The sequence below is a fragment of the Bos grunniens genome, chromosome 1 (genome assembly GCF_055505025.1).
Source record: "Bos grunniens cultivar Pamir isolate PY7600 chromosome 1, Bosgru_T2T1.0, whole genome shotgun sequence".
Lineage (NCBI taxonomy): Eukaryota > Metazoa > Chordata > Mammalia > Artiodactyla > Bovidae > Bos > Bos grunniens.
The window spans coordinates 153,144,819-153,159,090 of NC_141165.1; the positions used below are offsets into that span (position 1 = coordinate 153,144,819).

The window sequence follows — 14,272 nt, forward strand, 5'->3', positions numbered from 1 at the left end:
CAAAATAAAGAATCTAGCAGCCTGGGTGACAGGCTGACAAGGAGGAGATAACCAAGGATATTTCTCGGTTCCAAGGCAGCAGAAACACCCCTTTCAAGACCTGAGGATTGGCCCACGTCTGTACACGGGAGAACAATTACCTGATCTAATATAGTTTTCTTCTTCTTTGAATCTGTGACGGAAGACAGCTGCATCTCGCCCATTTTCTTCATCTTCTCGTCCATGTCAATCTTCTGTTCCAGTTTTTTGATCTCCGACTTCAGCAGCCGGAGCGTGTCCTCTTTGTGGTGGTGTCTTGCCACAGCAGCCGCGCAAGCAGAGTGGATGGCGGTGATCCAGTTCTCCAGCTCCGTCTGGCTGGTGGTCTGTGAGGGGCAGGGTGGGGCCCGAGAAGAAACGGGCACCACAGAGGTCAGCAGAGAAGAACCAGTGTGCATTTCCAGGCAAGCCCTGGCTGGGGGTCAAGCAGACGGGTCTACACACCCCGTGGGGAAGGCTAACCTTTCTGACCGCCTTGTTCAGAGAGCAGATAAAACGAGGGCGTCTCAGTCAGACACCACTCCACCCAGCCCTCGCTCCCAGGGGCTGTCGGGAATGAGGCCGCCATGTCAGCTCACTCATGTACTTCTTGAGCTCAGTTGTTGCAACAGATTGAATCGTTGTATCCAGCCCCCTGCCCCAGATTCAAACATTGAAAACCTAACCCCCAGTGTGATGGTACTGTGTGCTCAGTCTTATCTGACTCCTTGCGACCCCATGGACTGAAGCCTATCATGGAATTTTCCAGGCAAGAATACTGGAGTGGATTGCCACTTCCTTCTCCAAGTGTGATGGTATTAGGAGGTAATGAGGTCGTGGGAGTGGAGGCTTCATACAGGGGATTGGTGCCCTTATAAAAAGAAGCCAAAGAGCTAGCTAGCTTGATAGCTCCATAGACTGCCATCTATGAATCAGGGAACGTGCCCGATCAGACCCCAACCATGTTCCCACCCTCATCTCACACTTCCAGCCTTCAGAATGTTTATAAAGTCACCCAGTCTCGGGTAGTTTGTGACAGCAGGCCAAACCAAAACACTGGCGTATGTGCCAATTCTATCTGCCACTATCGTTTAGTCACTAAGTCGTGTCCGCCTCTTTGTGACCCCACAGATCGCAGCATGCCAGGCTCCTCTGTCTTCCACTGTCTCCTGAAATTTGTTCAGATTCATGCCCATTGAGTCTGTGGACAGTTCTATACAGATAGCTTAGTTTGGGTTTCTTTTTTAACTTCTAATTTTTTTAAATAATGAAAGTATGATAACACATTTACAGGAGACTGGGAAAATACAGAACAAAGTGACATATAGTTCCACTATATAATTATTTTTATAAGTAGATAAATTAAGGTTTTTAGTAGGTGTTTCAGAGAGCTTGTTTTCTTATTGACAGTTGCTATGAAGCAAAGGTCAGTTTTCAGAGGGGACAGGTCAGGTCAGAGGTGACAGTGAAGCCAAGGGATATTACGGCCAAGGAAAATGCGATAACCCTGCCCCCAGTGACCTGCTGTGACCCCAGTCCTCAGGTGCCCTGCCTAAGCCAAGCAGCCATAACACAACTAGGGCTGGGATGGAGATCCAGGAGCTAGAAGTATTACCAACTCAGGAACACAGGGGAGAATCTAGAAATAGCGACCACCCAGGAGAACTCCAGCCACTTAGAATGACCAGGTCAAGGGGCTTTAAAGACAATTAACATTGGCGGGAGACACCCACCAATGAGCAGATGACTTCAAAGTGGGCTTGCTGTAACTCCGGGTGCTCTGAAAGGCAAAAGCTGGGGGGACAGCTCATGTGTCATCATAGGCTATGATTAATTCTCTAGGAATGCAATCAATGAGCATCTCCTTAGAGAAGCTTAGTAAATGCTCAGAAGTTAGCTCAGACCCAACCATGCTTCAGCCTGAACAGAGGATCTCTTTGGCTACTTCAATATTAAACTGGCTGACAGCATCATTTTTCAATCACAAAACATTGTTACTTTTTTGTTTTCTCTCTGATGCATCTTCTTACTTTTCTCACTCATTTGAGCCATGGTGTGAAAATATATTCTACAACAGGACTCCACCCACATAACTGAAATTTAAGTGAAGGTACCACCACTAGGGTTTATGTTATTTCTGAATCTCATCAGTTTCATATCCCACAAATGAAACAGCATCAGATATTACAGTGTCTGCCAGCAGAGACACCACACACCGGGCTAACCTAGGCAATCTGGCCGTTGTTACGTTTACAACAAAACACTTGCCTGTATCTAAGGAAGACTTCAATAAGCTAGACATTCTCCTAAAGAAACAGCACCTGATAAAGCAGATGGACTCATCTCGGTGGGAAAAGAAGAAGAGATAAAGATACTGGAAGTCAAAGGTAAATACTTGTAGGTAGAGAAAGGGAAAAATGCAATGTGTGTATATGAGACTCATCTTTTTATTACATACCTAGGACTTAATCAGCTTATAATTGGAAGCGTGTAACTGACTACCTTTATCCATTTTACTTCCCACTCCCCCCTTTAATTCTTTAAGAGTTAAAGACTCAGCTGGAAATTTTTAATCTTTAATCTCCTCTTGGAAAGCAATTACCTTCCATTTTGTCTTGATCTATCACTTTAAAGTTATTCCAGAAAAACAGAGTTTAAGATCCTCCCACATATAAAACCACCACGCTTCCTCATGCCTAGTGCAACTGAAATGTTTGCTGTCTCTGGGTTTCTCAACCTCAGTGGGTAATTTGCCAGGTGCAGTTATCCCCCCTACCCCCACCCTTTTAAAAAATCTTACTAGAGAAGGAATCAGTTCAGATGGGAAAATAATCAAGTAAGGATGCTTTTCGAAAAGAAAAATTTCCACAAAGAAAATACCAAGTATTGGCGAAGATATGGAGCAATCAGAATATTCTTACAAGCTGCGGATGCTAAACTGGTGTCACTGGCGTGGAAAACTATTTGGCGCTACCTCCTAAAGGAGAAGGTCTGCACACCTTGTGACCCCCAAAATGCACCCGTGGGTATGTTCTCAAGAGAAATGCATTCCTGTGTTCACCAAAACGTATGTCCTGAAAGGTTTACAGCAGTACAGTTTGCAATGGACAAAACTAAAAAGTATCCCAACACCTGTCAACAGGAGAATGAATGAAAAACATGGATGATCGCGTAGTGACACATGACACAGCAACGGGAACGAAAGACCGGTGACTGCACACTACAACACGGGAGACGCTTCACACGTGCTGTGTGCTTAGTCGCTCAGTCCTGTCCAGACCTTTTCGACCCCATGGGCGTAGCCCGCCAGGCGCCTCTATCCAGGGGATTCCCCAGGCAAGAACACTGGGGTGGGCTGCCATGCCCTCCTCCAGGGGATCCTCCCAACCCAGGGATCAAACCCAGGTCTCCTGCATTGCAGGCGGATTCTTTACCATCTGAGCCACCAGGGGAGCCCCACGTAAGACTGAGGAGAAGAAGCCAAACACGAAAGAGTTTAAAGACTCTATTTATGTAAAGTACAAACGCAGGAAAACAAATGTACACTGTTAGAAGTCAGAAGAGTCGTTTGATGGGGATTACGGGGCGGAGGGGAGGTAGCATCTTGAAGGAAGCACAGGGTGTCTCTCGAGTGCTGGCCATATTCTGCTTCTTGATCTGGGTGCCAGTTACATGAGTGTATGTCACGGGTATGCCCAAGAAACATCATCAAAAAGAGTACTTTTCTGTGTGTACATTATACTTTAACAGAGAGTTTTTAAAAGATCCTTCCCAGATATATCACCCTAATATTGAAGTCCAACTTCTCTATAACTATTCTAAAAATGTTATACTTTAGACTCTTATTTTTCAGGAAAAAGTGTCGCTGGAGGGTTGTAATGGAGGTTCCCAACAGCATGACCTTTTCCAGCATCACCTTCTTTGTCCTCCAAAGTGCCTGGGAGCATCTGACGAACAGCTAGTCCCTTGAGCCAAAATATGCTTTTCCCCTTTGTACGCACAGCTCAGTGGAAACAAGGAGCTTTCAGATGTGAAGGGAGCTGGTGTTTTAACCCATGTGAAAAGGATACTGTGGGGCTCTATCAGATGGAATCCATGCAGAGGTACCACGTGTCACTAAGGAAGAGAGGACGTTGTCTCCAGTGAAAACAGCTGGTGCATCAGTGCTCTTTGAAAGGTCAGCATCTATTCCCCCAGGACCATCTTCATACATCTCTGCCTCCCTTCTCCCACCCCCGAGGAAGAAAAGCAAATATCTACAGCCCTGACATAATACCCAAGGAATAGTTAGAAAGAGCTTAAAATTCCTGATACAAACTCTGCTAAATCCAGTTACAAACCTTACTTTTTAAATTACTATATTCATCAAGAAGGGGGTCCGTGGGATGATTTTACAGATGAAGGAACTAAAGCCTGGTCAAAGCAGGGATGACACAGTCATTTATCATAAACCCTGATCTCTTTCCATCTTATTTTTGTTTGTTTTTTTTTTAAATTTTAACATGCTACATACACCACCCCAGACCCCTTCAGCTCTCACCAATTGCTCTAAAAGCCTAGCTGTGGGGTCTTTGGTGTTGCCCACTTATTTTGAGCTCCCCTTAGGGACATGGGGGGATGGAATTTTCCTGTTGGCTTTGAAGTTAGGTGTGGTCAGGTCACTTGGCTGCGGTCAATGGATCTGAGTACAAGTGAAACAAGTACAAGCCCCTGTGCCCTCGTCTTTTTGTTCTTTTTTGTGGTGGGTAATCGCTTTACAATATTGTGCTGGCCTCTGCCATACATCAGCATGAATCAGCCACAGGTACACACACGTCCCCTCCCTCCTGAACTCCTCTCCCCACTCCCACCCCATCCCACCTCTCTAGGTGGCCACAGAGCGCTGGGCTGAGCTCCCTGTGTCACACAGCAAATTTCCACAGACTGCATATTTTACATACGATAATATGTATGTTTCCACGCAACTCCCTCAACTCGTCCCACCCTCTCCAGAGTGAAGTCAGTCAGAAAGAGAAAGACAACGACTGCATATTACCGCATGTGTATGGAATCTAGAAAGATGGTACTGACGAATCTATTTGCAAAGCAGCGATGGAGGCGCAGGGGCTTCCCAGGTGGCACCAGTGGTAAGGAATCTGCCTGCTAATGCAGGAGGCTTAAGAGATGCAGGTTCGATCCCTGGGTGGGGAAGATCCCCTGGAGGAGGGCATGGCAACTCACTCCAGTATTCTTGCCTGGAGAATCCCTAGGGTCACAAGGAGATGGACACGATGGAAGTGACTCAGCACTGTAACGGAGACACAGAAATAGACCCGAACCCTTGTCTTCTGAAGTAAAATGCTGACTCAAGAGTTAATGATTGGGAAAGATGAAAATGTAGAAACAAAGGATAACTGTTGAGCTGGGAAAACTGGTAACAATTTAGACTAAAATTCTGCCACAGGACAGAATCACCCGAACTCCCAGTTCCCTGAAATATCTAGATAAAGGCCTGACACACATTCCTAAGTTGTTTTTACAGGAAGCAGACCCCCCCCTCCAGATGAAAACTGGGACACAAAAACACAAACACAAGACTGGCTGAAGCCAAAGGACTGATGACGCTTGAAACTTCACCTTGATATCAACCAATCTGAGAAGCGTCCGCGAGCTAATCACACCCTGGTCCTTGAACACTATAAAACTCCTCCTCACTATCCACCCCCAGGGTGAGTCACACAGTCTCGAGGCAGTTAGCCCCCTGTGGCCCCCTTTGCCTCGCAAAGCAATAAAAGCTCCTCTTGTACTTCACCCAAAACTGTTTTCCATGCTTCTATTTGGCAACAGTGAGCAGAGGCTGAGTTTCGGCAACAGAAGCAATGTTCCTAATAAACGTGTTACTAGTAAACAAAAGCCTGCTTCACCCTATTCTGGTCCCTTGGCCTACAGTCCTGGAAGTCCTGGAGGAACAAGACGCAGCTTCTGTCCACCTGGGTGCCTAAGTGCCTCGGATGAGAACAGCGTCATAGGCCATGTCTTATCAGACACATGGCAGGAATGAAAAGTTATATTAAGAGATGTGAGGGTTGCTCCTTACTGCAGCATAACCTAAGCTGTCCTGACTGATATACTAGCAAAGTAAAAAATTCATTTTGAAATAAGTGATGCTTTTTATATATTTTTTTTTTAATTTCTTATTGGAGTTCAGTTGCTTTACAATGTTGTATTAGTTTCCACCGTGCAGCAAAGTGACTCAGCTATATATCCCCTCTTTTTTGGATTTCCTTCACATTTAGGTCACGACAGAGCACTGAGCAGGGTGCCCTGAGCTACATGGCAGGTTCTCGTTAGTTACCTATCCTTTACATAGTATCAGTAGTGTATATATGTCAATTCCAATGCTTTTTTTAAGAGTCTGTATAATATACTCCAAGAGGAGCCGGAGGCTGATAGGTTCTGCAGAACAACAGTTTTTCACTCTCTTCACTTAATGAAAAGAGAATCCCATCTTCCTTCCACATGTGAGATTCTCCATCAAGGGCAACACACTCCATTCTCAAGTCAGAGAGTTTATGTTTGCCTCCCAGTTAAGAGGTGGAAATGAAGGAAACTGATACCAATTGATGAAGCCAAACATCCTTTGAAAGGTGTATATTTAATTCTGACAAAGCAGCTATCCTGAAATTAATTTATTTAAAAGAAAGAAGATGGTGGTTGCCAGAGGTTCAGGAAAGTGGGGTATGGAGAGTTCGGCGGGTACAGAGTTTCAGTTCTGCAAGATGAAACGAGTTCTGGAAATGGATGGTGGTAACGGTTGCAAAACACTGAATTACCTAATGCTGCTGAACTGGGCACTTGGAAACGGTTGGTATGTTCTGTATATTCTATCACAACTTTTCTAAAAAAGACAAAATAAAAAGAAAGGGGAAAAACCTACCAAGTCTCATAATCTAGAGAAAGATGTTCAGAAAATGCGATCACAGCTTTACGAAAAATTTAACAAGCAGCCCTTTTAACTATTAAAAACGCTCAAGCCACCAACCACTTTTGAAAGCTGTCAGAGATGGAAGGCAGCGCCATTAGAGAGAAATTTTGTTCCTGCTGTCTTGTCTAAATAAAACACTGGTCTCTGCCATTCTCCATCATTAGAACAAATCAATTTCTAAGAAGGACAATCACTCAATGAGCTTTTCAGCAGAGTCTGTCCCTTGGCAGTGGCATACACAAGGCTACGTGTGGAAGAGAGGGTGTGTACAGACCACGCTGACTGCTGTCAACAGCAAGTAAAGTAGAGACGAAACGGTTTCTGGCCATATTACAGGCTGAACATTTCTGACTTGATCACAGCAAACCACTCACTTGATACAATGTTTTGCAGTGTGGCCACGCCAGGATCTAAACTCTGACATGCTAGAAAAAGCTTTTCAAAGCTGCTCACCCTGCATCACCTTCTTGAACCAGGCAAGCTTAATCAGGAACACCAGGTCCACTTGAGAGCCCTCCATCAGAGGCAGGAAGGAGACCCCCAGGTGGTACCCTCTCAACTTCTTCCACACCCATCACCTCTCATTAAACAAACAGCAGCAGACAGGTAGAGAGAGGGAATCGTGTGCTTTTTCCTTTGCCTGCTGGGGATGCTATAAATACTGTATAAAGTTCAGTGAAGGAAATAGTAGAGTTCTTGCCAAAGGAGGAATGTAATCAACAAAAAAATGCATTTTGCATAAGAGCCCCGTTTGAGCACAGAGTTAAGATGAAGCTCAGGGCTTCATTATGTATTTAAATAGATCCAGCTTCAATTATCCAACTGAATGGAGGATACTTGATTTCAGATAATCAATGGTTTACGTGAGTGGCAGGAAAAGGGAAATTCACTCTAAACAAGAGGACTAGAGAATATATGCCAGGTCTAGGAAACTAACATTTCACATCATTTGAGTGTATAGGAGTGCAGGAAAAATTGTAAAGTAGGTTGAACTTTTTCCACTTTGAAAGAACAAAAAGGAAAAAGAATAAAGTTACGTATTTTTAAGAGGCTAATTGGGAATGAAGTTCCTGTGTGAGTTCCTAAAAAGTCTTTTTTCTCATTGATTTTTCTGTTTAACACATTTTAGAGTTTTATTATATAAGGGTTCATTAAACTATCATTGTTAACACTTATAAAGAAAATTATAGATATTACCCCATAATTGTAACCTGAGGCTCATCTCATCTACTGGAGGAAAGTCATGTAACTGGGCAACCCTCCCACTCAAGGTGAACTCTTTAAAGAAGAAAGGCTTCCAGCCCCAGAAAACCAGACCCCAAAAGACGAAGGAATTATTTACTGCAAAACAAAGGAATACCTGTAAACCTGACACAGTGAATGGCCACGGCAGGATCCATCTCTGGCCAACTGAGTAACCCGCAGGAAAGACCAACAAATATTGTCAACTGGGGCCCCCTTCACCAAAAGCCTCCCCATTTGTTCATGCTGCAGAAGCCTCCAGTAGGTATCAACATACACCAATGAGACCCAAGTACTTCTTTGGTACCTCGTATTTAAGTGTGATCAGACAACTAAGGATCACCAGATACGTGATGAAAGCCTCCAGCATGAAAGGCAGACACCGAAGCCCACGGGAGAGTTCACATGGTGACTGTAACACATGGAGCCTGAAAGACAAGACTGGAGCAAAAGCACCAAGTGCTAGAGGAGGGCAGACTCCAGGGAAAGCCCTAGTACTCATCAACTACCCAATAAATTGGAGAATTTTAAAAATACAGTGAAGTAACTAAAAAATAAGCAAATTAAGCATAAAAAAAAAGATAGTCATTAACTACAAGCAAAAAAATAAATAAAATGACAGTACACTATTTGGTTCAGCAGCTAATACCATTTATATGGTCATACAGCATGGGGATGTCAAAAGAGCGTAACAGGGACTACTGATTGAATTCTGAATTTTCATGGAAGGAAGGATAAGAAGAGAACTTCACTGTAGGTCTTATAAGGTTAACTGAATTCTTCCAAACTATGCATTCAGAAGAGAAACAGATCCACAAAGAAAACAAACTCATGGTTATCAAAGGGGAAAGGCAGGGTGGAGCAGGAGAATAAATTAGGAGTTTGGGATACAGACTATTATATACACAAACCATCTATATCAGATAAACAACAGGTCCTACTGTGTAGGACAGAAAACTGTAGTCAATATCTTGTAATAAACTATAATGGAAAAGAATCTAAAAAATAATACATATATATACATATGTAGACCTGAGTCACTTTGCTGGCACTTAAAACAAATGCAACATTGTAAATTAACTATATTTCAAATAAATAAAATTATCTGTTTGTATGAACTTAATACAAATTTAAAATATTGTAAAAAGGAAGCAGAACAGGGTCAGTAACATATTCCTTGGACGATACATAATAGTATACTAGACCACACTCGAGCTCAGTCACAATTGTACCTCTCCACTGTGCTGTTAACAAAACGTGGAGAAACCTCTGAACACACTAACAGCAGGGCAGGCGCTGTAAACAGTGGCCAGCCTGTGCACTTATTGTGCACCTCAACACCCATACTCTCCAAGAATCCTCTCCTTAGAGCTGGGCCAATGGGTCCTCATGCTTTGAAAAGGGCCCCCCTGGGGCATAAAATGGGCAGGTTCAGCAGGCACCCCTTCAGGGAGCTCTATGATCCTCTATCCCAAATGGGGCATTAATAAGAGTCTATGGACATGAGTCTATGGCTCACAGGTCATACTTGCTATTTCTTTTCACCAGATTGCATGACATTGAGCCACCAGAATAGTACTGACAAGCTCATCTGGGTTGAGTCCAATCCTTCACAGAGATTAAAAAAATTGGCATGGGGATCCACACGTGCTAGAAGTGACCCTTCATCACAACGAACCTATGCCCAAACCAAAGGGAAATATTCCTAAAGTGGCTGGCTAGAGGTAGGAAAATGATCTACCATGGTGGGAAAATAGGACTTGGCTAGAAACCAAGCCAACACTTAACGAAGACCAAACTTGGAGACTGTCATATCTGCATATTTTAACTCAAAGTTAAGAAGGATATAAACACCACAGAAGATCAAATTAGCATCCTAGATGATTTCATTAGAAGGACAAAAACCACAAAGATAAAATTTTGAAGAGCTAAGTTGAAGTTCTGCAACTTGGAGTTTTCAGAAATCTATTAAAATAAGATGACAAGGATCTTGACACTGAGGGTTAAATAGACCACAAGCTGGGTATGAGTCAACGGTTTGTTGTGGTTTCTAATAATTTAAGGAATTGACACCAGCATCATGGAAGAAATGAGAGAGCAGGGACTGAAATGCAGGAGGCACAGGGCAGGCCTCACAAGGACAGAGTGTGGGGTCCTGGGTCACAGTTATGAGGAGAACGTTCAGGAAAGGAGCAGGACCACTGGGAGCCTGGCTTGGAAACCTCGGGTAGGGAGACCTAAATAGGAGACATGGCGCAGGGAAATGAGAGCGGTTTTCAAGTAGTTAGACGGTTATCAGGAAGAATAAGCATGAAAGGCTTACTTGAAACTCTGGGGGAAAATATGGAAGCAAACAGAAATGGCAAATGTCACCAGAAAGAATGTATCATCGCAACACGATGAAGAACTTTCTAGAACGTGGAGCCAACTAACCAAGTAAATGGGCGATTCCCAGGGATGGTAGCCATCCAGACTGGCCAGACTGACCAGCTGTCAGGAGCCTTGTAGGAATGGTACCAGCCTTGAGAAGGAGGCTTGATGCTAATCTATTCAAGTCCAAATACGAAGTCCCTTCTACAGGCTTTTCTAACCAGTCCACTTGATGCTCCTGGTAAAAGGTGATTTCCAGATCATTTTCTAACTCGGCTGTCCTTGTCCAGGGCATAAGACACTGATCTTCACTAAGTCTGATATACAGAGTCACGTGGGGCACTTGAAGGTAATTATTCCTCAGAAGCTTATCAAACTCAAAGCTTTAGTCTCTCCTCAGAGAAGCCACACTCAACTTCTATAAAGATACTTATTTAAGAGAAGCACAGGGAACTAGTCTCTTTTTCTTCTAGTTAAAATGCTAACTATAACATTTAGTGAGCATTTGCTACCTATCAGACACTTGACTTGCATTACCACATCTAATACCCAATTCAACATAAAGGTGTAAATACTATTTTTAAAAAAAGTCTTTTAAAACTGTGCATGCTTTATAGGTTAGGAGTTTGGGATCAAAAAAAATATATATATATATATGTGCATAGCTATACAAGAGACACTATAAATGACAAGAAACTTTCTATGGAAAGGCAATGACCCCTTAGAGACAATATTTCCTACACTTCTTTTTTGTTCATTTGTTTTTTGTCTGTTTGCTTTTGACTACGCTGGGTCTTCATCCCAGAGCACGGGCTTCTCCAACTGTGGCGCATGGGCTTAGCTGCCCCTCGGCACATGGGATCTTAGTTCCCCATAAGCGATTGGACCCACGCCCCCTGCATCGGGAAGATCCCCTGGAAAAGGAAATGGCAACCCACTCCAGTATTCTTGCCAGGGAAATCCTGTGGACAGAGGAGCCTGGAGGGTTACAGTTCACGGGGTCACAAAGAGTCTGACACAACCAAGCCAATGAGCACTCCTGCATTGGAAGGCAGATTCTTAACCACTGGACCACTCCTTCAGATACATAATTCTAAAAGATTTTCTACCCAGTCAGGCATCATTCTTACTCTACTAACTATGCTCCCAAGGCACTGAATATAGAAATTGAAAACTAATATTAGGATATGTTACCGTAAAAGTCACCAAGACAGTAATGGATGAAGAAAGGGCCGAGAGGAAACCGTGCTTTGTAGGTGATGTCGCTGATTCTGGCTTCCAGTTGGAGGGGAGAACACTAATAAAAATATTAATAGTTGAAATGCAGAAGCTCTAGCTTCCCCTTTGTAAACAGCATAGCACTTTTCATATATAAACTCTCTAACGTTCATGTCCATTCCCACCCCCCTCTTGGACACAAAACCCCTCTTCTACTTCTGCTGGTAACACGAATCTCTTTTCCATGGGCAGCAAATCTGAATAACAGCATCAGATCAGCAGCATACGGGCTCTGGAAACTGTGTGCACTGAATTGAGCCCCGGGGCTGAAATAACCTACAAATTATTTCCATAATCATGCTCGCTCTCCCTCGCTTTCGCCTCACCCCCTGCACACACAGGTTCCTTTCAAATTCAGCCCCTCCAGGGTCATGTGGATTACAATAAGTAGAAGGTGGAAAATGCCCTCATGGATCCCAAAGAGCAGTAATTTCCTCTGAAAAGGTTCATTTTGTGCTCTGTCCCACGTAAGCAGCATAAAAATTTCACCAAAACAAGAGGACACAGTGGTTTTCATGAATAAGGTCCTATGCTGCCACAAAAGAATTTTATTCAATGTGACCTATTGAGTATTCAGATTCTAATAGCAATTTTACGGCCAGGAAAGTCCTTTCAAAGGGAATTCACATGAGAAGTGTGTAGGTAAAAAAGAACATCCTGAAATCAACCAAGTTATCATCTAACTTGTACAGTGAGGCAAGGATGGCCAAAATCAAGTTACAACTTTCAAATATTCCAAGTAAGTGGCTTAATTATAAGAAAGAGAAAAAGTCACTTTTTACCATAATCACTGACTCTCGCCCATGTTCTTGTGAGCATAAAAAGTAATAGTAATGGGATAAGTAATATGCTTAGACAATAAGGGGCTTTGGGAAACAAGAGGCTTGGTTTGAATCCAGCCCCACCACTCAGTTACTGTGAACTGGCATCCAATTATCAGCATTTGTAGCCTTAGCTTCCACAGAGGGGGTACACAATCCATACCAACTGGTTAAAAGATGGATACCACTATAAGACTTGAGTGGACTCACATTGTAAAACGTGTTCAGTGTGGTGGCATACAGTAAGGGTTCAGTAAAATGTTTGTTTACTGTTGTTATCATGAGAGTAGTTGAGCATTTTATCATTTGCAAGATATCCAATTAATTAACACAAAGCTATTGCAGATTCAGAAACACAATGGTTTATAAGTTATACAGAAGAATATGTTCATGAGACAAAGCATGGAGATTTTTCAATAGGATACATAAAGAACTACCCACTCGTTCCCTTCCACCTTGAGAAATGAGACTACATTAAAATTAAAGTTTGGTTTAACAAAGAATACCTTTCAGAGAGTAGAAAGCAAGCCACAGGGAGCAAACACGACATGTGAATGCATGTAATTAACGAAGAGATGATGTACAAAACACATAACAAACTGCTGTGAATCATCATGAGGAGATGGACACCTCAGTGGAGAAGTAGGCGAGAGACTTAAAGACTTCACAGAAGGTGATACTGGAATGGTCATTAGACCCAGAAAAAGGTGCTCAACTTCATGCTGATAGCTTAAAAAAAGAAAAGACAAAGATCTGACAATCACACTTGTGGACAAGGATGAGCAAGAACTGGAGTTCTCCCGGGCTGCTGATGCGAGGAGGACTATTTCATTCATTTTGGAGACTGGCAGTGCCTAGCACATCTGACTGCGTGCACATATCCTGTGACCCAGCACCGCCACGCCTGGGCACACACCAAAAGAAATGCAGACAAATGTGTCACGAACACAGACCCAAGAGACCAGCGGGGTTTCCATCCCGGGGTCAGGAAAATCCCTGGAGTAGAAAGTGGCGACCGACTCCAGTATTCTCGCCTAGAAAATTCCATGGACAGAGGAGCCTGGTGGGCCACAGGTGAAATAACCTATTACTCTCTTCCATGCCTTTATTTCAACTCTCTCTTCACATGGCATACCCTCACCATCAATTTCACTCAATTAATCCCTGTTCTTCCTTTAACATTCACGGTCAAGGTTTACCACATCATAAAGTTCCATGTATTCCAGTGTCTGCCTCCCATATTATATGTGAACACTTTCAAGCATAGAGACTATGTTAAAATCTTCTTGGTATTCTCCATATCACTATGCATAGCATGTAGGAAACATGGGATAAAGGCTTGAGGACTTCCTATATTATTCCTAAATTATAAAATGGAGAAATCTTACCTAACGCACTAACACCCCAAAAAGTGTATCACAACTTACCTAATTCAAAGGATTCCCTATAAAAGCAAATGTTAACCCTGAAGTGATACATAGGTTAGTATTTTTTAATACAATTAACAGTCAGAATTCGATAACTTTAAGTACAAGGTTCTGAAAAGATGAGGAAGAGAAACTGGTTGGGAAGAGACTAT

The 14,272-nt window shown here is 43.0% G+C and overlaps 1 protein-coding gene across 8 annotated transcripts in view; it reads right to left on the reverse strand.

Moving 5' to 3' along the window:
• Nucleotides 1-14,272, reverse strand: part of TIAM1 (TIAM Rac1 associated GEF 1) — a 258,960-nt gene that overhangs the window by 120,286 nt on the left and 124,402 nt on the right. For all 8 annotated transcript variants that reach the window (XM_086413073.1, XM_086413036.1, XM_086413046.1 and 5 more), the window contains one exon: nt 141-365. In XM_086413073.1, the coding sequence (XP_086269199.1) occupies nt 141-365 (225 nt within the window). The remainder of the gene's footprint in view (nt 1-140; nt 366-14,272) is intronic.